At 40.9% G+C, this 17,144-nt stretch overlaps 1 protein-coding gene across 2 annotated transcripts in view; it reads right to left on the reverse strand.

The window, feature by feature from the left end:
• TMEM255A (transmembrane protein 255A) overlaps nucleotides 1-17,144 on the reverse strand; it is a 56,551-nt gene that overhangs the window by 29,674 nt on the left and 9,733 nt on the right. For both annotated transcript variants that reach the window (XM_074359982.1, XM_010963949.3), the window contains exons 3-4: nucleotides 11,382-11,444; nucleotides 9,191-9,280 (exon numbers count right to left, since the gene is read on the reverse strand). In XM_074359982.1, the coding sequence (XP_074216083.1) occupies nucleotides 9,191-9,280; nucleotides 11,382-11,444 (153 nt within the window). The remainder of the gene's footprint in view (nucleotides 1-9,190; nucleotides 9,281-11,381; nucleotides 11,445-17,144) is intronic.

Here is a 17,144-nt window from a genome sequence, read left to right on the forward strand (position 1 = left end):
CTATCCTAAAAGAAACATTGAAAGGTCTTCTCTAAACAGAAAAGAAGCAATAATCTACAGAATAGAGAAAATCACAATTGGAAATGTGATGATAACTACAATGAACAGCAAAAGAATAAACATAAAGATGTAAAAGAGGACATCAAAATAATAATATGTGAAGGAGAGGAGTAAGAAAATGTAGGGGTTTTTTCTCCTTTCTTTTTCCTGAATGTGTTTGAGCCTATATGACTACCAGTTTAAAGCAAGTAGATACAGTAATGGGTTAACATACTTGAAAAACAGGGTAACCACATATCAAAAGCATACTATAGAGTAACAAAAACCAAAAAGAAGAGAACTCAAGTATAATACAAAAGAAAAATCATCAAATCACAAAAGTAAAAACAAAAAGAAAAAGAAAGGAATGAAGAAGAAATATAAAATCAACTGGAAAACAAGGTTTAAAATGGCAATATATACTTATCAATAATTACCTTAAATGTCAATGGACTAAATGCTCTAATCAAAAGACATATAGTTGGGGGGGGGCATAGCTCAGTGGTAGAGTGCATGCCTAGCATGTATGAGGTCCTGGGTTCAATCCCCAGTACCTCCATTTAAAAATAAATAAATAAATAAACCTAATTACCTCTACCCTCCAAAAAAAAAAAAAAAAAAAAAGACATACAGTGGCAGACTGGATAATAAAACAAGAGGCTACAATATGCTGCCTACAAGAGACCCACTTCAGGGCAAAGGACACACATAGAGTGAAAGTGAGGGGATGGAAAAAGATATTTCATGCAAATGGAAATGACAAGAAAGTGGCATTAGCAATACTGATATCAGACAAAATAGACTTTAAAACAAAGGACATAAAGAAAGATAAAGAAGGACACTATATAATGATAAAAGATCAATACAAGAAGAGGATATTATACTCATTAACATACATGTTCCCAATATAGGAGCACCTAAATACATAAAACAAATACTAACAGACATAAAGTGAGAAATTGATGGAAATACACTATAGTAGGAGACATAAATACCCCACTAACATCAATGGACAGATCTTCCAGACAGAAAATCAATAAGGCAACAGAGATCCTAAATGACACAATAGAACAGTTAGCCTTAATTGATATTTTCAGGACACTATATCCAAAAAAACCCCAGAATATACATTCTTTTCAAGTGCACATGGAATATTCTCTAGGATAGACTGCATACAAGGACACAAAACAAGCCTCAACAAATTTAAGAGGATAGAAATTATTTCAAGCATCTTTTCTAACCACAATGGCATGAAACTAGAAATCAACCACAGAGAGAGAAGCAAGAAAAAAATGATTACATGGAGACTAAACAACATGCTACTAAAAACCAATGGGTCAATGATAAAATCAAAGAATGAATTTTAAAATACCTTGAGACAAATGACAATGAAAACACAACCACACAAAATCTACGGGATGCAACAAAAGCAGTCTTAAGAGGGAAGTTCACAGCAATACAGACCTTCCTCAAAAAACAAGGAAAATCTCAAAAGAACAACCTAATCTACCACCTAAAAGAATTAGAAAAAGAAGAATAAACAAAACCTAAAGTCAGTAAAAGGAAAGAAATTATAAAGATCAGAGAGGAAATAAATAGAGATTTAAAAAATAGAAAAATCAATAAAACCAAGAGCTTCTTTTTTGAAAGAGTAAACAAAATCAACAAACCTCTGGCCAGGATCACCAAGAAGAAAAGAGAGTGTCCAAATAAATAAAATAATGAAAGAGGAGAAATAGCAACCAATACCACAGATATACAAAAAAAAAAAAAAAAAAAGAGAGACAGAGAGAATACTATGAACAATTATATGCCCAAAAATGGGACAACATAGAAACATGCAGTCCACCAAAACTAAATCAAGAAGAAATAGGTAATTTGAATAGACTGATCACTAGAAGTGAAACAGAATCTAATTTAAAAAAAAAAAAAACAACTCCCTGCAAACAAAAGTCCAGGACTGGATGGCTTCACTACGGAATTCTACAAAACACACAAAGAAGAACTTACACCAATCCTTCTCAAACTATTCCAAAAGATGGAAGAGGGGGGAACACTTTCAAAGTCATTCTATGAAGCCACCATCACCCTTATAACAAAACCAAAGACACTACCAAAAAAGAAAATTGCAGGCCAATATCTTTGATGAACATAGATGAAAAAATTCTTAACAAAATATTACCAAACCGAATCCAACAACACATAAAAGAGATCATATACCGTGATCAAGTTGGATTCAACCCAGTGTCACAAGGATGGCTCAACATACACTAATCAATCAATGTGATACACCACATCAACAAAAGAAAAGACAAAAACCACATGATCATGTCAATAGATGCAGAAAAAGCATTTGGTGAAATTCAACATCCATTCATGATAAAAACTGTTACCAAAGTGGGTACAGAGGGAACATATTTCAACATAATAAAAGCTCTTTATGACAAACTCACAGCCAGCATAATACTCAAAGGTGAAAAACTGAAAGCCTTCCCACTAAAATCTGGAACAATACAAGGTTGCCCACTCTCACCACTTCTATTCAACATAGCATTGGAAGTCCTAGCCACAGCAATCAGACAAGAAAGAGAAATAAAAGGGATCCAAACTGGAAGAAAAGAGGTAAAATTGTCACTATATGTGGATGACATGATACTATATATAGAAAACCCTAAAGAATCCACACAAAAACTACTAGAACTGACAAATGAATTCAGCAAAGTTGCAGGATATAAGATTAACATACAGAAATCCATTGCATTTTCTATACACTAACAATAAAATATCAGAAAAGGAAAGTACAAAAACCATTCCTTTAAAAATCACATCAAAAAATAAAATACTTAGGAATAAACCTGACCAAGGAGGTGAGAACTATAAAAAAACTGATAAAGGAAATTAAAGATGATTTAAATGAATGGAAAGATACCTCATGCTCTTAGATTGGAAGAATGAATACTGTTAAAATAGCCACCGTGCCCAAAGCAATCTACAGATTTAATGTGATCTCTATCAAATTACCATGACATTTTTCACAGAATCAGAATAAATATCCTAAAATTTATATGGAATCACAAAAGACTCAGAATTGCCAAAGCAATAATTAGGAAAAAGAACAAAGCTGGAGGCATCACCCTCCCAGACTTCAGACAATACAAAAAAGCTACAGTAATCAAAACAGTGTGTTACTAGCACAAAAACAGACATATGGATCAATGGAACAGAATAAAGAGCCCAGAAATAAAACCCACAGACCTACAATTAATTAATCTTCAATAAAGGAATCAAGAATATACAACAGAGAAAAGACAGTCTCTTCAGCAAATGGTGCTGGGAAAGCTGGACAGCCACATGGAAATCAGTGAAGTTGGAACACGCCCTCACACTATACACAAAAATAAACTCATATGTCTTAAAGACTTAAACATGAGACAGGACACCATAAATCTCCTAGAAGAGAACACAGGCAAAACATTCTCTGACATAAATTGTAGCAATGTTTTCCTAGGGCAGTCTACCAAGGCAATAGAAATGAAACCAAAAGTAAACAAATAGGACCAAATCAAACTTATAAGCTTTTGCACAGCAAAGGAAACCATAAACAAAATGAAAAGACAACCTTCAGACTGGGAGAATATATTTGCAAACAATGCGACTGACAAGGGCTAAATTTTTAGAATATATAAACAAATCATACAATGACAAAAAAAAATCCAATCAAAAAATGGGCAGAAGACCTAAATAGACCTTTTTCCAAAGAAGACATACAGATGGCCAATAGGCACATGAAAAAAATGTTCAATATTGCTAATTATCAGAGAACTGCAAATCGAAACTACAATGAGGTATCACCTCACACTGGTCAGAATGATCATCATTAAAAAGTCCACAAGCAATAAATTCTGGAGAGGATGTGGAGAAAAGAGAACCCTCCTACACTTCTGGTGGGAATGTAATTTGGTGCAGCCACTATGGAGAACAGTATGAAGGTTCCTTAAAAAACTAAAAATAGAGTTACCATATGACCTAGTAATCCCACTCCTGGGCATATATCTGGGGAAAACTCTAATTGGAAAAGATACATGCACCCTAATGTTCACAGTAGCACTATTTACAATAGCTGAGAAATGGAAGCAAACTCAATGTCCATGCACAGATGATTGGATAAAGAAGATGTGGTATATATACATAATGGAATACTACTCAGCCATAAAAATAATGAAATAATGCCATTTGTAGCAACATGGACAGACCTAGAGATTATCATACTAAGTCAAGTAAGTCAGACAGAGAAAGACAAATATCATATGATATCACTCATATGTGGAATCTTAAAAAAATGATACAAATGAACTTATTTACAAAACAGAAAGAGACTCATAGACATAGAAAACAAACTTACAGTTACCAAAGGGGAAAGGGGGAAAGGGATAAATTAGGAGTTTGGGATTAGTGGATACAAACTCCTATATATAAAACAGATAAAGTCCTACTGAATAGCACAGGGAACTATACTCAATATATTTTAATAACCCATACAAAAAAGAATACATATATATGTAACTGAATCACTAAGCTGTACACCAGAAACTAACACAACATTGTAAATCAACTATACTTCAATCAAAAAAAGAGAAGAAATGGGTTTCTTGAAATTTCTGTTCTAGTTTTCTTTTATTTCTAGTTTTTGTTTTTTTGCAAAGAATCCCCAGGGAACAAGAGTCAAAACTCCAGGTTATTGCAACATCACACTCCCGAACGGAGGGATGGAAGCTCCAATAATGAGGTCTCATTATCACCTGGGGACAGAAACAGGGCTGGCTGACACGTACTCCCTGCTGTCACTGCCACAGCTTTTCCAGAAGGAAGAACTCAGGAAGCAAGCCCCAAGGGGATGGGCAGCCACTGAGCCTGTTGTAGGTTTTAACTCAATTGACCTATGAACCTTTTTCATCCAACTATGCAGATTAGATAAAGACAGTGAACTCCGGAAATACTGCTACAGCCCAGAAAACTAACATGGGGCTCAAGGACAGTTGACTTACCCTGCTGGCTTGGCCAGCTGCCTGGTGATGGAGCTCTCAGTCATGGGGGCTGGGGTTGAACAGATGGACACAATCCGGTGTTGCATGAAAGTCTGTGCGCGGGGATGCTGCCCAGTTTCAGGGGGACACTAAAGAACTAATCATCCCCTGAGTGACAGGGGGCTTCAGCCAAAAGCAGTTAGGACAGGACAAGTGGTTTATGCAAACTGACCTTAGGGGTTTGGCCCAATAACCCTGGCAGGGGGAGTCTACCATGTGATTGCACATCTCCTGTACCTGACACCCAAGTGCTTCCTGCCTCCCAGCCTGCTGCCCCATCATGGACCTAGGACCTTCCTTCAGCTGCTTCTACATGAACCTCCTGACTGCTCCATGTTCTGAAAGTACATTGTCCAGTGGGCTTAGCCTGGAGTCCGGCTGGAAACAAGTTCTCATGTTCACACCTGGAGGGTTTATTTTCCGTTTTGGGGCAATGGCAGGCGTCATTATTATCGCATATAAAGGGAGGCTTGATGTGCTGGTCATAGCCCTCGTGATCTCCTGGTTCTGCAAAGAGCATTCAACCACCAACTGCCCTAAATGAAGACAGACACGTGTGATGGTCACCCATGTGCTGCCTCTGGCTGCTCTCCTACACTGAGACCAACCGGGGAGGAACAAGCCCACAGGATTGGGAGGTAAGAAAAGGCCACTCAGCGAGGGAGTGGCAGCTTTCTACATCTGAAGGCCTAGCAACTCTGGGGTGGGGGAGGACTGGCAACAGAGACTGCTTTCCACTGAGTGTTGTGTGCGCTATGCCTGGCCCTCTCCAGGCGCGTTCACACCTGTTATTTCCCATCATCCTCATATTAAACCCTGAAAGGCAACCAGGTTACTGTTACATCCCTCTGGAAGAGGAGACACTGGCACCAGAAGGTAAAGTGACTTTTCCAGCTAGTGAATGGCTACATTAGGGGAGGAGGAAGGAAGGAAATAGGGGACAAGAGAGAGAAGGAATGAGACACGTTTAGAGGGATGGGTCAGAAGGTAAGTTTTGAGGGGAAGCTGGTGTCAGTGAGGACTGGCAGATATCTTAGGACAGGGACAGTATAGGCAGAAAGGTTTTCTCAAAGACTTATCCAGCCTTACTCTAAACCCCCAAATCCAAAGCTCCATCACAGACCACTAACGGCAGGAAGTACAAACAGCCTAGAGTCAAAGACTAGAAGAAACTTCCAGTAAATATAATTTGGATTTTTCTCCCATTGCCTTTGACTGATGCCAGTGATCAAAAACCTCAGGAGTTTAGGAGTAGAGTTTAGGAGTTAAGGAAATGCAGATCAAAACCACAATGAGAAACCAATTCATACCTACTAGGATGGCTAGAATTAAAAAGTCAAATAATAACAGGAATTTGCAGGACGTGGAGAGATTGGCACACTCATCCATTTCCAGTGGGACCATAAAATGGTGCAGCCACCATTGGCGGTTCATCAAAAGGTTAAACATAATCATCATATGACCCAATAATTCCAATCATAGGCATATACTCAAAGAAAATGAAAACATATGTCCACATAAAAATCTGTGCACAAATGTTTATCGCAGCATTATTCATAACAGCCAAAAGGTGGAAACAACCCAAATGTCCATCAACTGGTGAATGGATAACCAAAATGTGGTATATCCATACAATGGAACACTATTAGGCTGGAAAAAGAAATGAAGCACTGAGACATGCTACAATGTGGATGAACCTGAAAAACATTATACTAAGTAAAAGAATTCAGGTCACTAAAGACCACATATTATATGATTTCATTAATATGAAATGTTAATTAATATAGGGAAATCTATAGAAAAAGAAAGTAGATTAGTGATTGCCTAGGACTTGGGGGAATAGGGGGATTAGGGAAGTGACAACTAAAGGGTACGGGGTTGTTTAAGGGATGATGAAAATTTTCTAAAATTGACGTTGTGATAGTTTGCACATAACTGTGAATGTACTAAAGCTCACTGAATTATGTTCTTCAGATGGGTAAATTATATGGGATGTGAATTCTATCTCAATAAAGCTATTTTAAAAAAAATTAGGAGTGGGAGGAGGAGGGAAAGGAGGAAGCCATTTTAGCTCATGATGCCATCAAAATCTACTGCAGGCTTCTTGGCCACTAGGCCTATGTTGCCATGGAGACAGCCTCCGAGTGAGGAGTGCTTGTCAAATGGGAATAATAACGCCTGCCCTACATATCCCACAGGATTGCTGTGGGTCTCAAATGAGATAATAGATGTCAAGGCACACTGAACCACTAAATTCACTACACAAAAACAATGAATTATTGTTAATAAGATGGCTTCTGTTGAAACAAAATAGCACACATACTATGACTGCAAGCAGACTACAAAAGTAGGTATATACTCAGAGGGTAATATGCAAAAATGATAAGAATTGCTATGTTAGGGTGGTAGGATTGTGGATGGTACCTGTTGTGTCATTCGCCCTTTTAAGAAGAAAAAGATGGCTGCTCTCAGCTAAAATCAAAGGGATGGGTCTGATATAGGAGCCTACATATTTCCGGCCCTAAAAGAAGACTGGGCAAAAGGCTTCTCTCTCCCACCCCTTACTTTTCCCCAACCCCTGCCCCGCCCAGAAATTATCTCCTGAGATGTCAGCAGTGACCATATGAGTTCCTCTCATCTTGACAAATGAGAGACTGACTCTTATGTCTGGGAGGAGAATCTTAGAACAAGTTGGAACTGTGATAATCATCTTGCAAATCATCCTTCTCTGGATCCAATGATACCCATAAATGACTTCAGGATGACCTGCCCTGTTAGCCAATGACAGAAATGGAATAAAGCATCATTGATCCATAGAATGTTCTGATACTACAATTTTGTTCTAATTCAATTGTTTTAGAAAACATATAATTCCAACTGGTTCACAGGCTGTTTTCATTTTCAGTGTTGGTTCAGTTGTGGAAACAATGAGCATCTGAGTTTATTGCAGGGTCTCAGTAAGTTGCTGTGATTTTGGTGTAGGGGCCAGATCAGGGCTACAGTATCACTTCCCTGGGACTGTTGCTTTTATGAACTCCTTCCTTCCTCCATTAAATAATATTGAAAGTGATGTTTTATTTATTTTAATTATATCTTATGACTGCATTGATATAAAGACAAGTAAATTTATATTTGTGAAAGCCTTTTTTTTTCTGGCAAGAGAGTTCATCATTTTTCTTCTGATTTGAAAAGAAACTATAATATTTTTAGGGGACCCTGAAAGTCCAGGGTCGTAGGGACTGTGTCTATTGAGCCCAATGGAGAAGGTGGTCTTCGGTCAGATTTCTGGAATTCTATGAAATGGAAAGTGCCGGAAGCAGGGCGAGGGCTTGGAAACAGCCCCGTGGGAAGGACCCAAATCCCAGGCTTCCCTGGGGAAAGAGCATAGGTGTGGGTTTCAGGAGTAAAACGGCCTTTCTTGAGGCACGACTTCTCCAGAGAAGGGAGAAGTTTAGCACCTAAACTCCAGGACGGGGCTCTGATTGGAGGCTTGTAGATCTGGGGCTTTCTCCAGACCCCAATCAGAAGGCTCCTCTCCAACCTCTGCTATAGGGACAGCAAAGTTCAGGTATCCGCGGAAAGGTGTGTGTCCTCAAGCTCTTGTCTTGCTGTTGAAGGGGAGGGAGGTCACTTCTGCCACCTTCGAGGCTCTCAGGAAGTCATGTGGCTTCTTGCTGCTCTCTCCCCACCTCCTCACTCCAGACACCAATTCCAGGCCAGTCCCCTGGCCCCAATGTCCTTGTTTTTGAAGTTTCCAAATCTCGCCCACATGTCAAACAAGGCTTAGCTCCAGCCCCTCCACCACTGGGAAGCCTGCCCTGACTGCGAGTCCAAGATAAACCACTCCGGCAATTAGAGCTTAGATCCCTCAGCTTAGACCCAGTTCTCGACACGCCTGTGTGTTTCCTGGGATGTCGTCACCTTGATGTCAGCCCCTTGAGGCAGGGATGCTGCCCTCTCCCTCTTCTGTACCCCTCACAGCACTGAGCACACACCCAGCACACACACACTCGATGCAGCGTCATCGTATTGCACATTTACTTTAATCCAGGAGTAAAAATACTCACGATGTGTCTGGCAGCAAAGACCCCATCAACTATGGCGCAACAAAAGGCCGCAATCACACCAAAGCTGATAAAGACGATAGAAGCCACCAGCTGCGGGGGTACAAACCAAAAGTGTCTGTTAGCCTTCCACTCTCACAGCTTCCAGAGACCAGGCAATCCCTGAGAGACCAGCAGCCAAACAGAACTCTGGCTGCCACCTCGCAGGGATGCTCTTTTCAGTCCCATGGGATGAGTGGGAGCTGGGGAGTGGGGTGCATAGAAGGGGCGGCCAAAGCGCATCTCACATTTTCAGGGCAAGCTAAGAAATTCACTTCATGAGTGTGAGCAACAAAGGAAGAGGAGGCTGAGGAATCAGACTGCGTGGCTCTTCTGTTCTCAGACTCAGAAAAATGTTGGGCTTTTGACATTATGTAGTCCAACTCCCTATTTTACTTATTGTGGAATTGGAGGCTCAGAGAGGGGAGGCAGCACGCTCAGCATCACCATCCAGTCTAGAGAAGAGCCTGTCCCCGCCCACTCCTAGTCCACTGTTCTTCTGGACCCCTCACGGTGGGCACAGATGAAGACAGGGGTGATTCTAAGGCCCCTCACAACCCTTCATGGCCTGGCAACGCTGAAGAAAGCAACACTCAACTTATTAAGGCTTAGGTGTCAAAGACATTTTACAAGGGTTGAAGTCTCCAAAACTGTGTGGTATATATGAACATTTTCAAGTAAGAAAAAATGTTTGCTGGAACCTTATTCTCTGATCATGTTAGATAACAGAAAATTTCATAATTGTCTTCCATTACAAGGGTGATACTCCAATCCAATGTAGGGGTAGGTGTTTCAAGGTGTTTCCAAGGGCAGGGACAGGTGCTGCTTGAGCCCACTATCTGTCCCTGTTGACCCTCAAACACCCTCCTTGAGGTGTTTGTGAGGGAAAGGGGGGGAATTACGTGGCATTAAGCTGCTCTCCAGGAAGGGAGAAGGAGGAAATCAAAGTCAAAGCCACCCTAAGGTTCTCCCATCTCAACAGGCTGGGAGGAAAGACTTAATGCCCTTTGGGCGCTGTTCAGAAACCTCGCCCCATAAATCTCACTTCACGGCGCTACAGAGAATTGGTAAATAATGGATGAAAGATGTCATGAAATTGGCATTATTAGCTGTGCTATGATCAGCTCTACAATTAGAACTCCCCTGTTATTTTGAATAATTTAAACCCAAAGTGCAAACACAACTGGCAGCAGGAGAACCCAGGTGAAATGGAAGAAGAGAACCATTAGAACTCCCCCGAGGGCGATTCCCCACATTGCTGGGGGAGAACATATGGTTAGAGTTCTCTGTCCCTGGAGCTATTACGTTATCTGATTAAACTTGCTGTTAAATAGACCCCATTATCTAAGTCTAGATGCCACAGAGACTTGTACCAGGGGAGCTAATCAGTCCACCATCTGACCACTCACCAGGCATCTTGATTTACAAGCCCATAAAACTGCAATATGCTTGCAGTTGGGTCTATACTTTCTTCTCTTGCCCTCTAGGAAGACTTCTCAGGCTGAAGCAGGAAAATACAACAGATGGCCCTTGTGGGCCCCCATGAGGACTTAGAACTTGGGAAGTTTCACCTCCTGTTACATGCTTACCCTTCTTCTCAACCTTACCACATACTTAGGCTTGAACTAGAGGGAAGGTTTCATAGTTTGATCTTGCCTTCCTGTGCCCTCAATATATTTGTTCTGTTAATTAAATTTCCCTAGATTGGAATTGCCTAAAAGGCAGGAACCCTCTGCGAAAATTCCCCCCAAAGATTATGCATCAGAGAGGAAGGTGTGAGGGTGGCTGGGAAGCCGGGGCTGTGGCAGCGGAAATCACAGGAGCAAAGGCATTGTTGGTGAGGACAATAGCCCGACTGGATAGGCTGGCGCACTCCTTTGAAAGTGAGGAGGAAAGCAAAGGGCAAGATACAGATTATTTTACACCTGTGACTTAGGGGAGACGAGCCAGGTCACTGAGGGAGCGTCTGGCAAGGTGAGAACCAGTTCCATGTCGCAAGATCACTTTAAACCAAGTTCCCTGGAGGCTTAGCAGAAAAGTCCAAGTAGCCGTTTCTTTTGTGGCCCCATTTGGGCAGCTTTAAGGAATGTGTTATCCATAGAAATGTTGAGCTTTTTCAGATGAAGAATTTGATTTTATGGCGATGAAAACTTACCATCTGCCGCTTGTTCTCCACAAGGTTTGAGCCGATGATTCCAAGGAACGATCCAAAGCCGAGCTGCAAAGCAACAGGGCACACAAAGCATGTGGGAAGATGGTCAGCCTGACCACACGATCATTCCAGCTCTGGGATATGGTTCAGGATAACAGAAAATACCTGAGGTATAGATGCTAAAGCCCATGCAGCTGTTACTTACACAAATACAGTCTGAGCAAGAAAAGTCTTTCTCCCACCATTTGCCAATTTTTCCTTGTGGATATGAATCACACCTAAAAAGAAATTCATGTGCCCAAAAGCAAAAAGTAAAAGTCAACCATCACTTTTCAGAGCCTGCTTATTTCAATTTCAGTATCCATTACCTACCATGTGACTGGTGAGTCAGTAAGAGACAGATAATGGTGAAAAGCATGCATTATATTCTGATCTTTATCTTTTGTCTGAAAAGAGACCTTCTACCCTGGTGCACGAATTACAAAATAAAGGTTTGAAATAGCAATTTTTGATGCATCTGGCATGCTAATCAAACCCAGGGAGTACTTTAGGAATCAGCAAGCACCTTAACCTAGATTTAAAAAAAAAAAAGAACTATTGTTTTGAAAGCCTGTATTTGTGGTTGACCTACTGCAGTTTATGTTAGCACTTATTCACCTCTTCTTCCATCTCTGCTTCAGTTATGGACAGAAAACACTCATTAAAGGGTGAACAGAAATGGCAGTGTAAAACCCTGAAAAACAATTTCCCTGTCTAAGTGGCTGGGATTATGGCTCAGTGTAGCACATCCCACTTTCCTCCCAGTTCTGCCATTAGTGGATTGAGTCTGCCATCCTCAGTTGAAAACAATCACTAACCAATGGCTGTTGACAGGGATGAAAGTGGAAGAAGTAAAAAGTGATGGGAATGGACCAGTAAATCTTAACACAACTCCAGCAATGTACTTACATTTCTCTTTAGCCTCACTAATGACCAGGCTTTCCATCTGCAGCCTTAACCTTGGCTCACAGGGGCAGCTGTTTCAGTCTGAGGCCCCCAAGCCTTACAGCTAGGCTTGGAAATCTAATGGACCCCAAGACTGGCCATGAGCTTGGGGGGGGGGCAGTGTAGGGAGACTGGGTAGTTGTCTCAGAAACCCAAGCATGAATGAGAATGAAGGGAAGGAATGAATACAAATTCTCAAGGACTCATTTTGCAGGACCACTCAGCAGCCCCTCTTGAGAAACAGAAACTGAAGAGGATATGCCTCACTCAACAGTTGAACTATGCCTGTCTCCCACCTGGTCTTATTTGAAATGTAATTAAAATGTGTTGTGATTAAGTATAGTGATTAACATCTGCTCACCATCCACTGCCAGGTGAACAGATAAAGATGTGGTATATATACACAATGGAGTATTAGTTGGCCACAAAAAAGAATGCCATCATGACATTTGCTGCAACATGGATGGACCTAGAGATTATCATTACTAAGTGAAATAAGTTAGACAGAGAAGGAAAAATATCATATGATATCACTTATATGTAGAATCTAAAATATGATACAAATGAACTTTTTTACAGAACAAAAACAGGCTCACAGGTGTAGAAAACAAACTTATGGTTACCAAAGGGAAATGGTGGGGAGAGAGAAGGATAAATTAGGAGTTTGTGATTAACAGACACACACCACTATGTGTATGTAAGATAGATAAAAAACAAGGACCTACAGGATAGCACAGGGAACTACACTCAACAACTTGTAATAATCTATGATGGAAAAGAATCTGAGAAGGAATGTGTGTGTGTGTGTGTAACTGAATCACTTTGCTGTACACTGGAAACTAACGCAACATTGTGCATCAACTATACTTCAATTAAAAAAAATTTTTGACACCACGTCATCAGAGTAGCTTGGCTTCTAACCCCAGCTCTTCCACTTTTGTCTGTACGACTTTGAACAAATGGACTGACCTCTCTAAGCCTCAGTTTTCTTATCTGGAAAATGGGGACCACAGTAGTGAGTATCTTATAGGGTTTTTGTAAGGATTACAAAATGCTACAGCCAAAGAACTCTGTACAGTGCTTAGCATACAGTAAGTACTCAGTAAATGTTATTGTTCTAGTGATTATTATTACTATTTTTAAAGACATTTAAATTTTGAGCAGCTCTAACCTGATTTGAGCTGGAAAATCCTGTCACTATTTGCTCTATTTCTTAAGAGTTTCGTATTCTATCTTATCTCCCCTTCCAATATGTTCCCCATCTTTTATTTTTCAGAAAGAATTCCATGAATAGTCTGTGCTTATGACACTCTGGGCCATTTGTGGAGACTGAGAGAAAGTCAGAGACAGCTTCTTACATGGAAAAGAAGCCCTTTGACTGAACAGTTCATCACTTTCCACAGATATTCGCTGAATGGCTGCTGAGCCCCAACCGGAGTCTCTGCCTTAAGACAGGAGGCAGAGCCACGCACTGTTCCTGACACTCTCAAACCACTCCGATGACAGAGACTGGAAGAGGTGAGCTGAAGCCTCATGGAATTGGCTGGAAAGACAAGGCGCTCTGGGACTGGAAATCCCAGGCCAGCCAGTTACTTACCCCAGTTCCCTCCCCTTTTCTTTCATTCCATTTCTATTCCACTCCGGTTCATTCCATTTTCTAACATTCACTAAGTACTTCTGTCAGATTAATAAAAAGACATGTAGTTCATAGTATAGTGCAGGAGAGACAGACTGTGGGTTAAGGACCACAGGCGACGTACAAAGAAAACGCTATAGAAGTAGAGAATAATTCATTTTGTGTTATATCCTTGGCTCCTCTACTTATAAACTGTGTGATCTTGGGCTAGTTCCTTAACCACCCTGTGCTCTGGTTTCCTCATCTGTAAATGGGAGTCATAATGGTACCTACCACACAAGACTGCTCAGAGGATTAAATGAGATAAGGTCTATATGTAGCGTGACTTGTATATCAGCTGCTAGGCTGCTAAATACATGGTAGTTCTAAGATTTCACAGAGGAGGAGACATTTTTAAGTGGGATCAAAGATAGGTAGAGTTCACTGGGTGAGAAACTAACATCTATTAAATCCTGGCTGGAGAAATTCACTCATCTGGGTGACAGGGTGATGAACTCACCAGTGTCATTAAAACTACCTTACAATTGAAAAGCATTTTAACTTAAAGAGGCACTTGCCATCCATTTTGGTCACAGGACTGGTACAGAGGTTGGTGGTGCTCCTAACATTCCCATTTGATAGATAGCAAAATGGAGGCCTAGATGATTGTACGGACTCGTCCCCACTCAGAGCAAGTTCACAGCAGGGCCAGGACTAGCTCTCAGATCCTCTGACTAACAGCTGGTGTTCTTCCAGCCACGCTTTACTGCATTTGTGGCCAGTTAGCAGAATAGTGACCTTCACCGCTGCCCCCTAGGGAAGAAGTTCTCTACAGGGCTGGACTGAGAAGTCCTATTTGAGGAAGAGCTGAGGGGGTGAAAGTAAAGAAGGAAAAGTCAACAGAATTTCCTGAAACTGGGCAGCTGCTTCTAATCAACTGTTTGCTCTCCCAAGGCCTCCGAAAGGTAAGTTCTGTGGTCATCCCTCGGAAACTGCGGGGAATCATGGAATGTTTGGACCTTTGGACCCCCATCTTGACTCCCCATTACCTGAACAAATAACCAGTTTGCTTTGTTTTGGCTGCCTTCCACTTGTAGAGGAAAAAAGACAAATCATTAGAAATTGGTCAGATTCAAAGCCTCTTTCTAGGCTGGGCATTATAACTTAAGCCTATTCCCATCCACTGGGGCTGAGGCTCAAAAGGATTAATCATTGAATAATCATTCAGTATTCATTGGACAGCTATGCTGTGGCAGGCACTGTGCTAGACCTGTGATTTGGAAGCCATGAAGTGAGGTGGGATATGATACCAAGACCAATGAGACTCAGCCTCGAGAAGCTATATTTAGGTAAAGGGGTCCACGATCCCTTTCCTTAATCTTGAAATCCATGAAGCTCTTAAAACCAAAAGGGCTTTTTGTAACTAAGTTGGTGGCAAAACCTGACTTTGAACTGATGTGAGGTTATCTTATAATGTTTATCTACTTAGTATACAAATTCACAGTTTATTATAGAAAGATGAAGAGATTTGATTATGGGGTAGATCTCAAGACCCCACTGGGATGTTAGATAATGTATGATATATGCACTGTGTAATCTTTCTGAAATTAAACAAGTCTAAATTTGCAAACACATCTGGATTCAGATAAGGGATTGCAGACCTGTATAAACAAAGGTAAATGAAAATACAGCCCGACTTCTCACACAGCAGAATGTGAGTATTTTCTAAGAACCATGAGTAGGAGGAATCTATGGTAGGGAGTTCAAAGATGGTAGACACCACTGTGGATCCCAATGGTTGAGAAATGTCCTAACTGTGAGTTTAAGTTGGGATAGGACAGAGTATTTAGATAAACAGAGAAAGCATTCAGGGAGGACATTCCAACCCAAGTCATGTTCAGAGGACTGTGAATTGACAATCTGAGCAAAAGAGAGGTAGGGGAGCCCAGGCCTAGGGTATCTTCAGAGAGCTTTGAATGACAGTGCTGAGGCAGCAGGAAGCCAATGAAGGTTAATCTTATCTAGCCAATCAAAACTCAAGTCTCATCTTTGAAATGTACTTACTAAGCTAGGAACTTTATCTTAGAATGATCTTATAGTTTAGAAACATTTTCAACAAGAGGTGGAAAAAAATTCTGCCTAATTCACAATAAACCACCAAATCCCAGTACCCGGAGCTCTTTATATTTCCTGAACATTCAAGTTAGTCAAAACTTTGTTGGATTTATCAAGAGTCTTCACATGTGAAGCAGACGCTACCCTGGCCTAGAGAAGGTTTCTGGACTATTGATTGTTCTTCATGATCCCTGTTGTCTCTGTCTCCTATTATCCCATGGTAACACTGATGTAATTTTTGATTAACAGACCACCACCACCCAACCTGGGAAATAGGCAGAAACTCCTGGTTTCTTTCCTGAAAGAAAACCCAGGCTGTGTGGGCCCTGGCAGTACAACAGCTGAGGGAGAGAGTGCTAGAATGAAAGCCCTGATCAGGTGGCCAACTCCATCTTGTGGGTTGCATGGGAAACACATTTAGAGGCATCATTCTCCTGGATCAAAGGTTAAGAGAGTTACAGAGGTGCAGGCTCTCTCCCCTGCCTTTTTCGGCTTCTTACAACAGAGGTTCTTCCTTTTTTAGGAGGAGGTTCTGCCTCCAGAGTAGAAAGCTCACTGGAGCTCTTCTGCAATGGAATAGGTCTTGAATATTCAAAGGCAGTACAAGTCCTAAGCCAGTTTGTCTTTCTGTGTTGGTTTTCATGTTGAAAAAAATTGTACAGTTCAGCCTGTACAGATTAGCACACCTTTAAAAATGCATGTTGCATATGTGTCTTTGGATGATGATAACACATTCCAGCTCAGGGAGAGTAGCATACACCCTATCAAAATGCACCTCCCTGTACAAGGGCATCTCATTTGGCAAAATAAAGATGCCTCAGAAAAGTTTCATGTGACTTAGAGTTCTGCAAATACATCACATTTTGAAATGCCTGAGATCTCAACATTGAAACGAATTGCATGGTAAGTCTTCTTTTAATCTAATAAACTGCTCCCTAATTTGCCTGTTTTAAAAATTTAAATTCTCATGTACAGCTTTAACCAGAGTCACCAATAACCTGCAGAGTTCCCATTAACCTGACATTTTTTCACAAGTCTATATAATGGTCATT

This window comes from Camelus bactrianus, chromosome X (genome assembly GCF_048773025.1).
Source record: "Camelus bactrianus isolate YW-2024 breed Bactrian camel chromosome X, ASM4877302v1, whole genome shotgun sequence".
Classification (NCBI taxonomy): Eukaryota; Metazoa; Chordata; class Mammalia; order Artiodactyla; family Camelidae; genus Camelus; species Camelus bactrianus.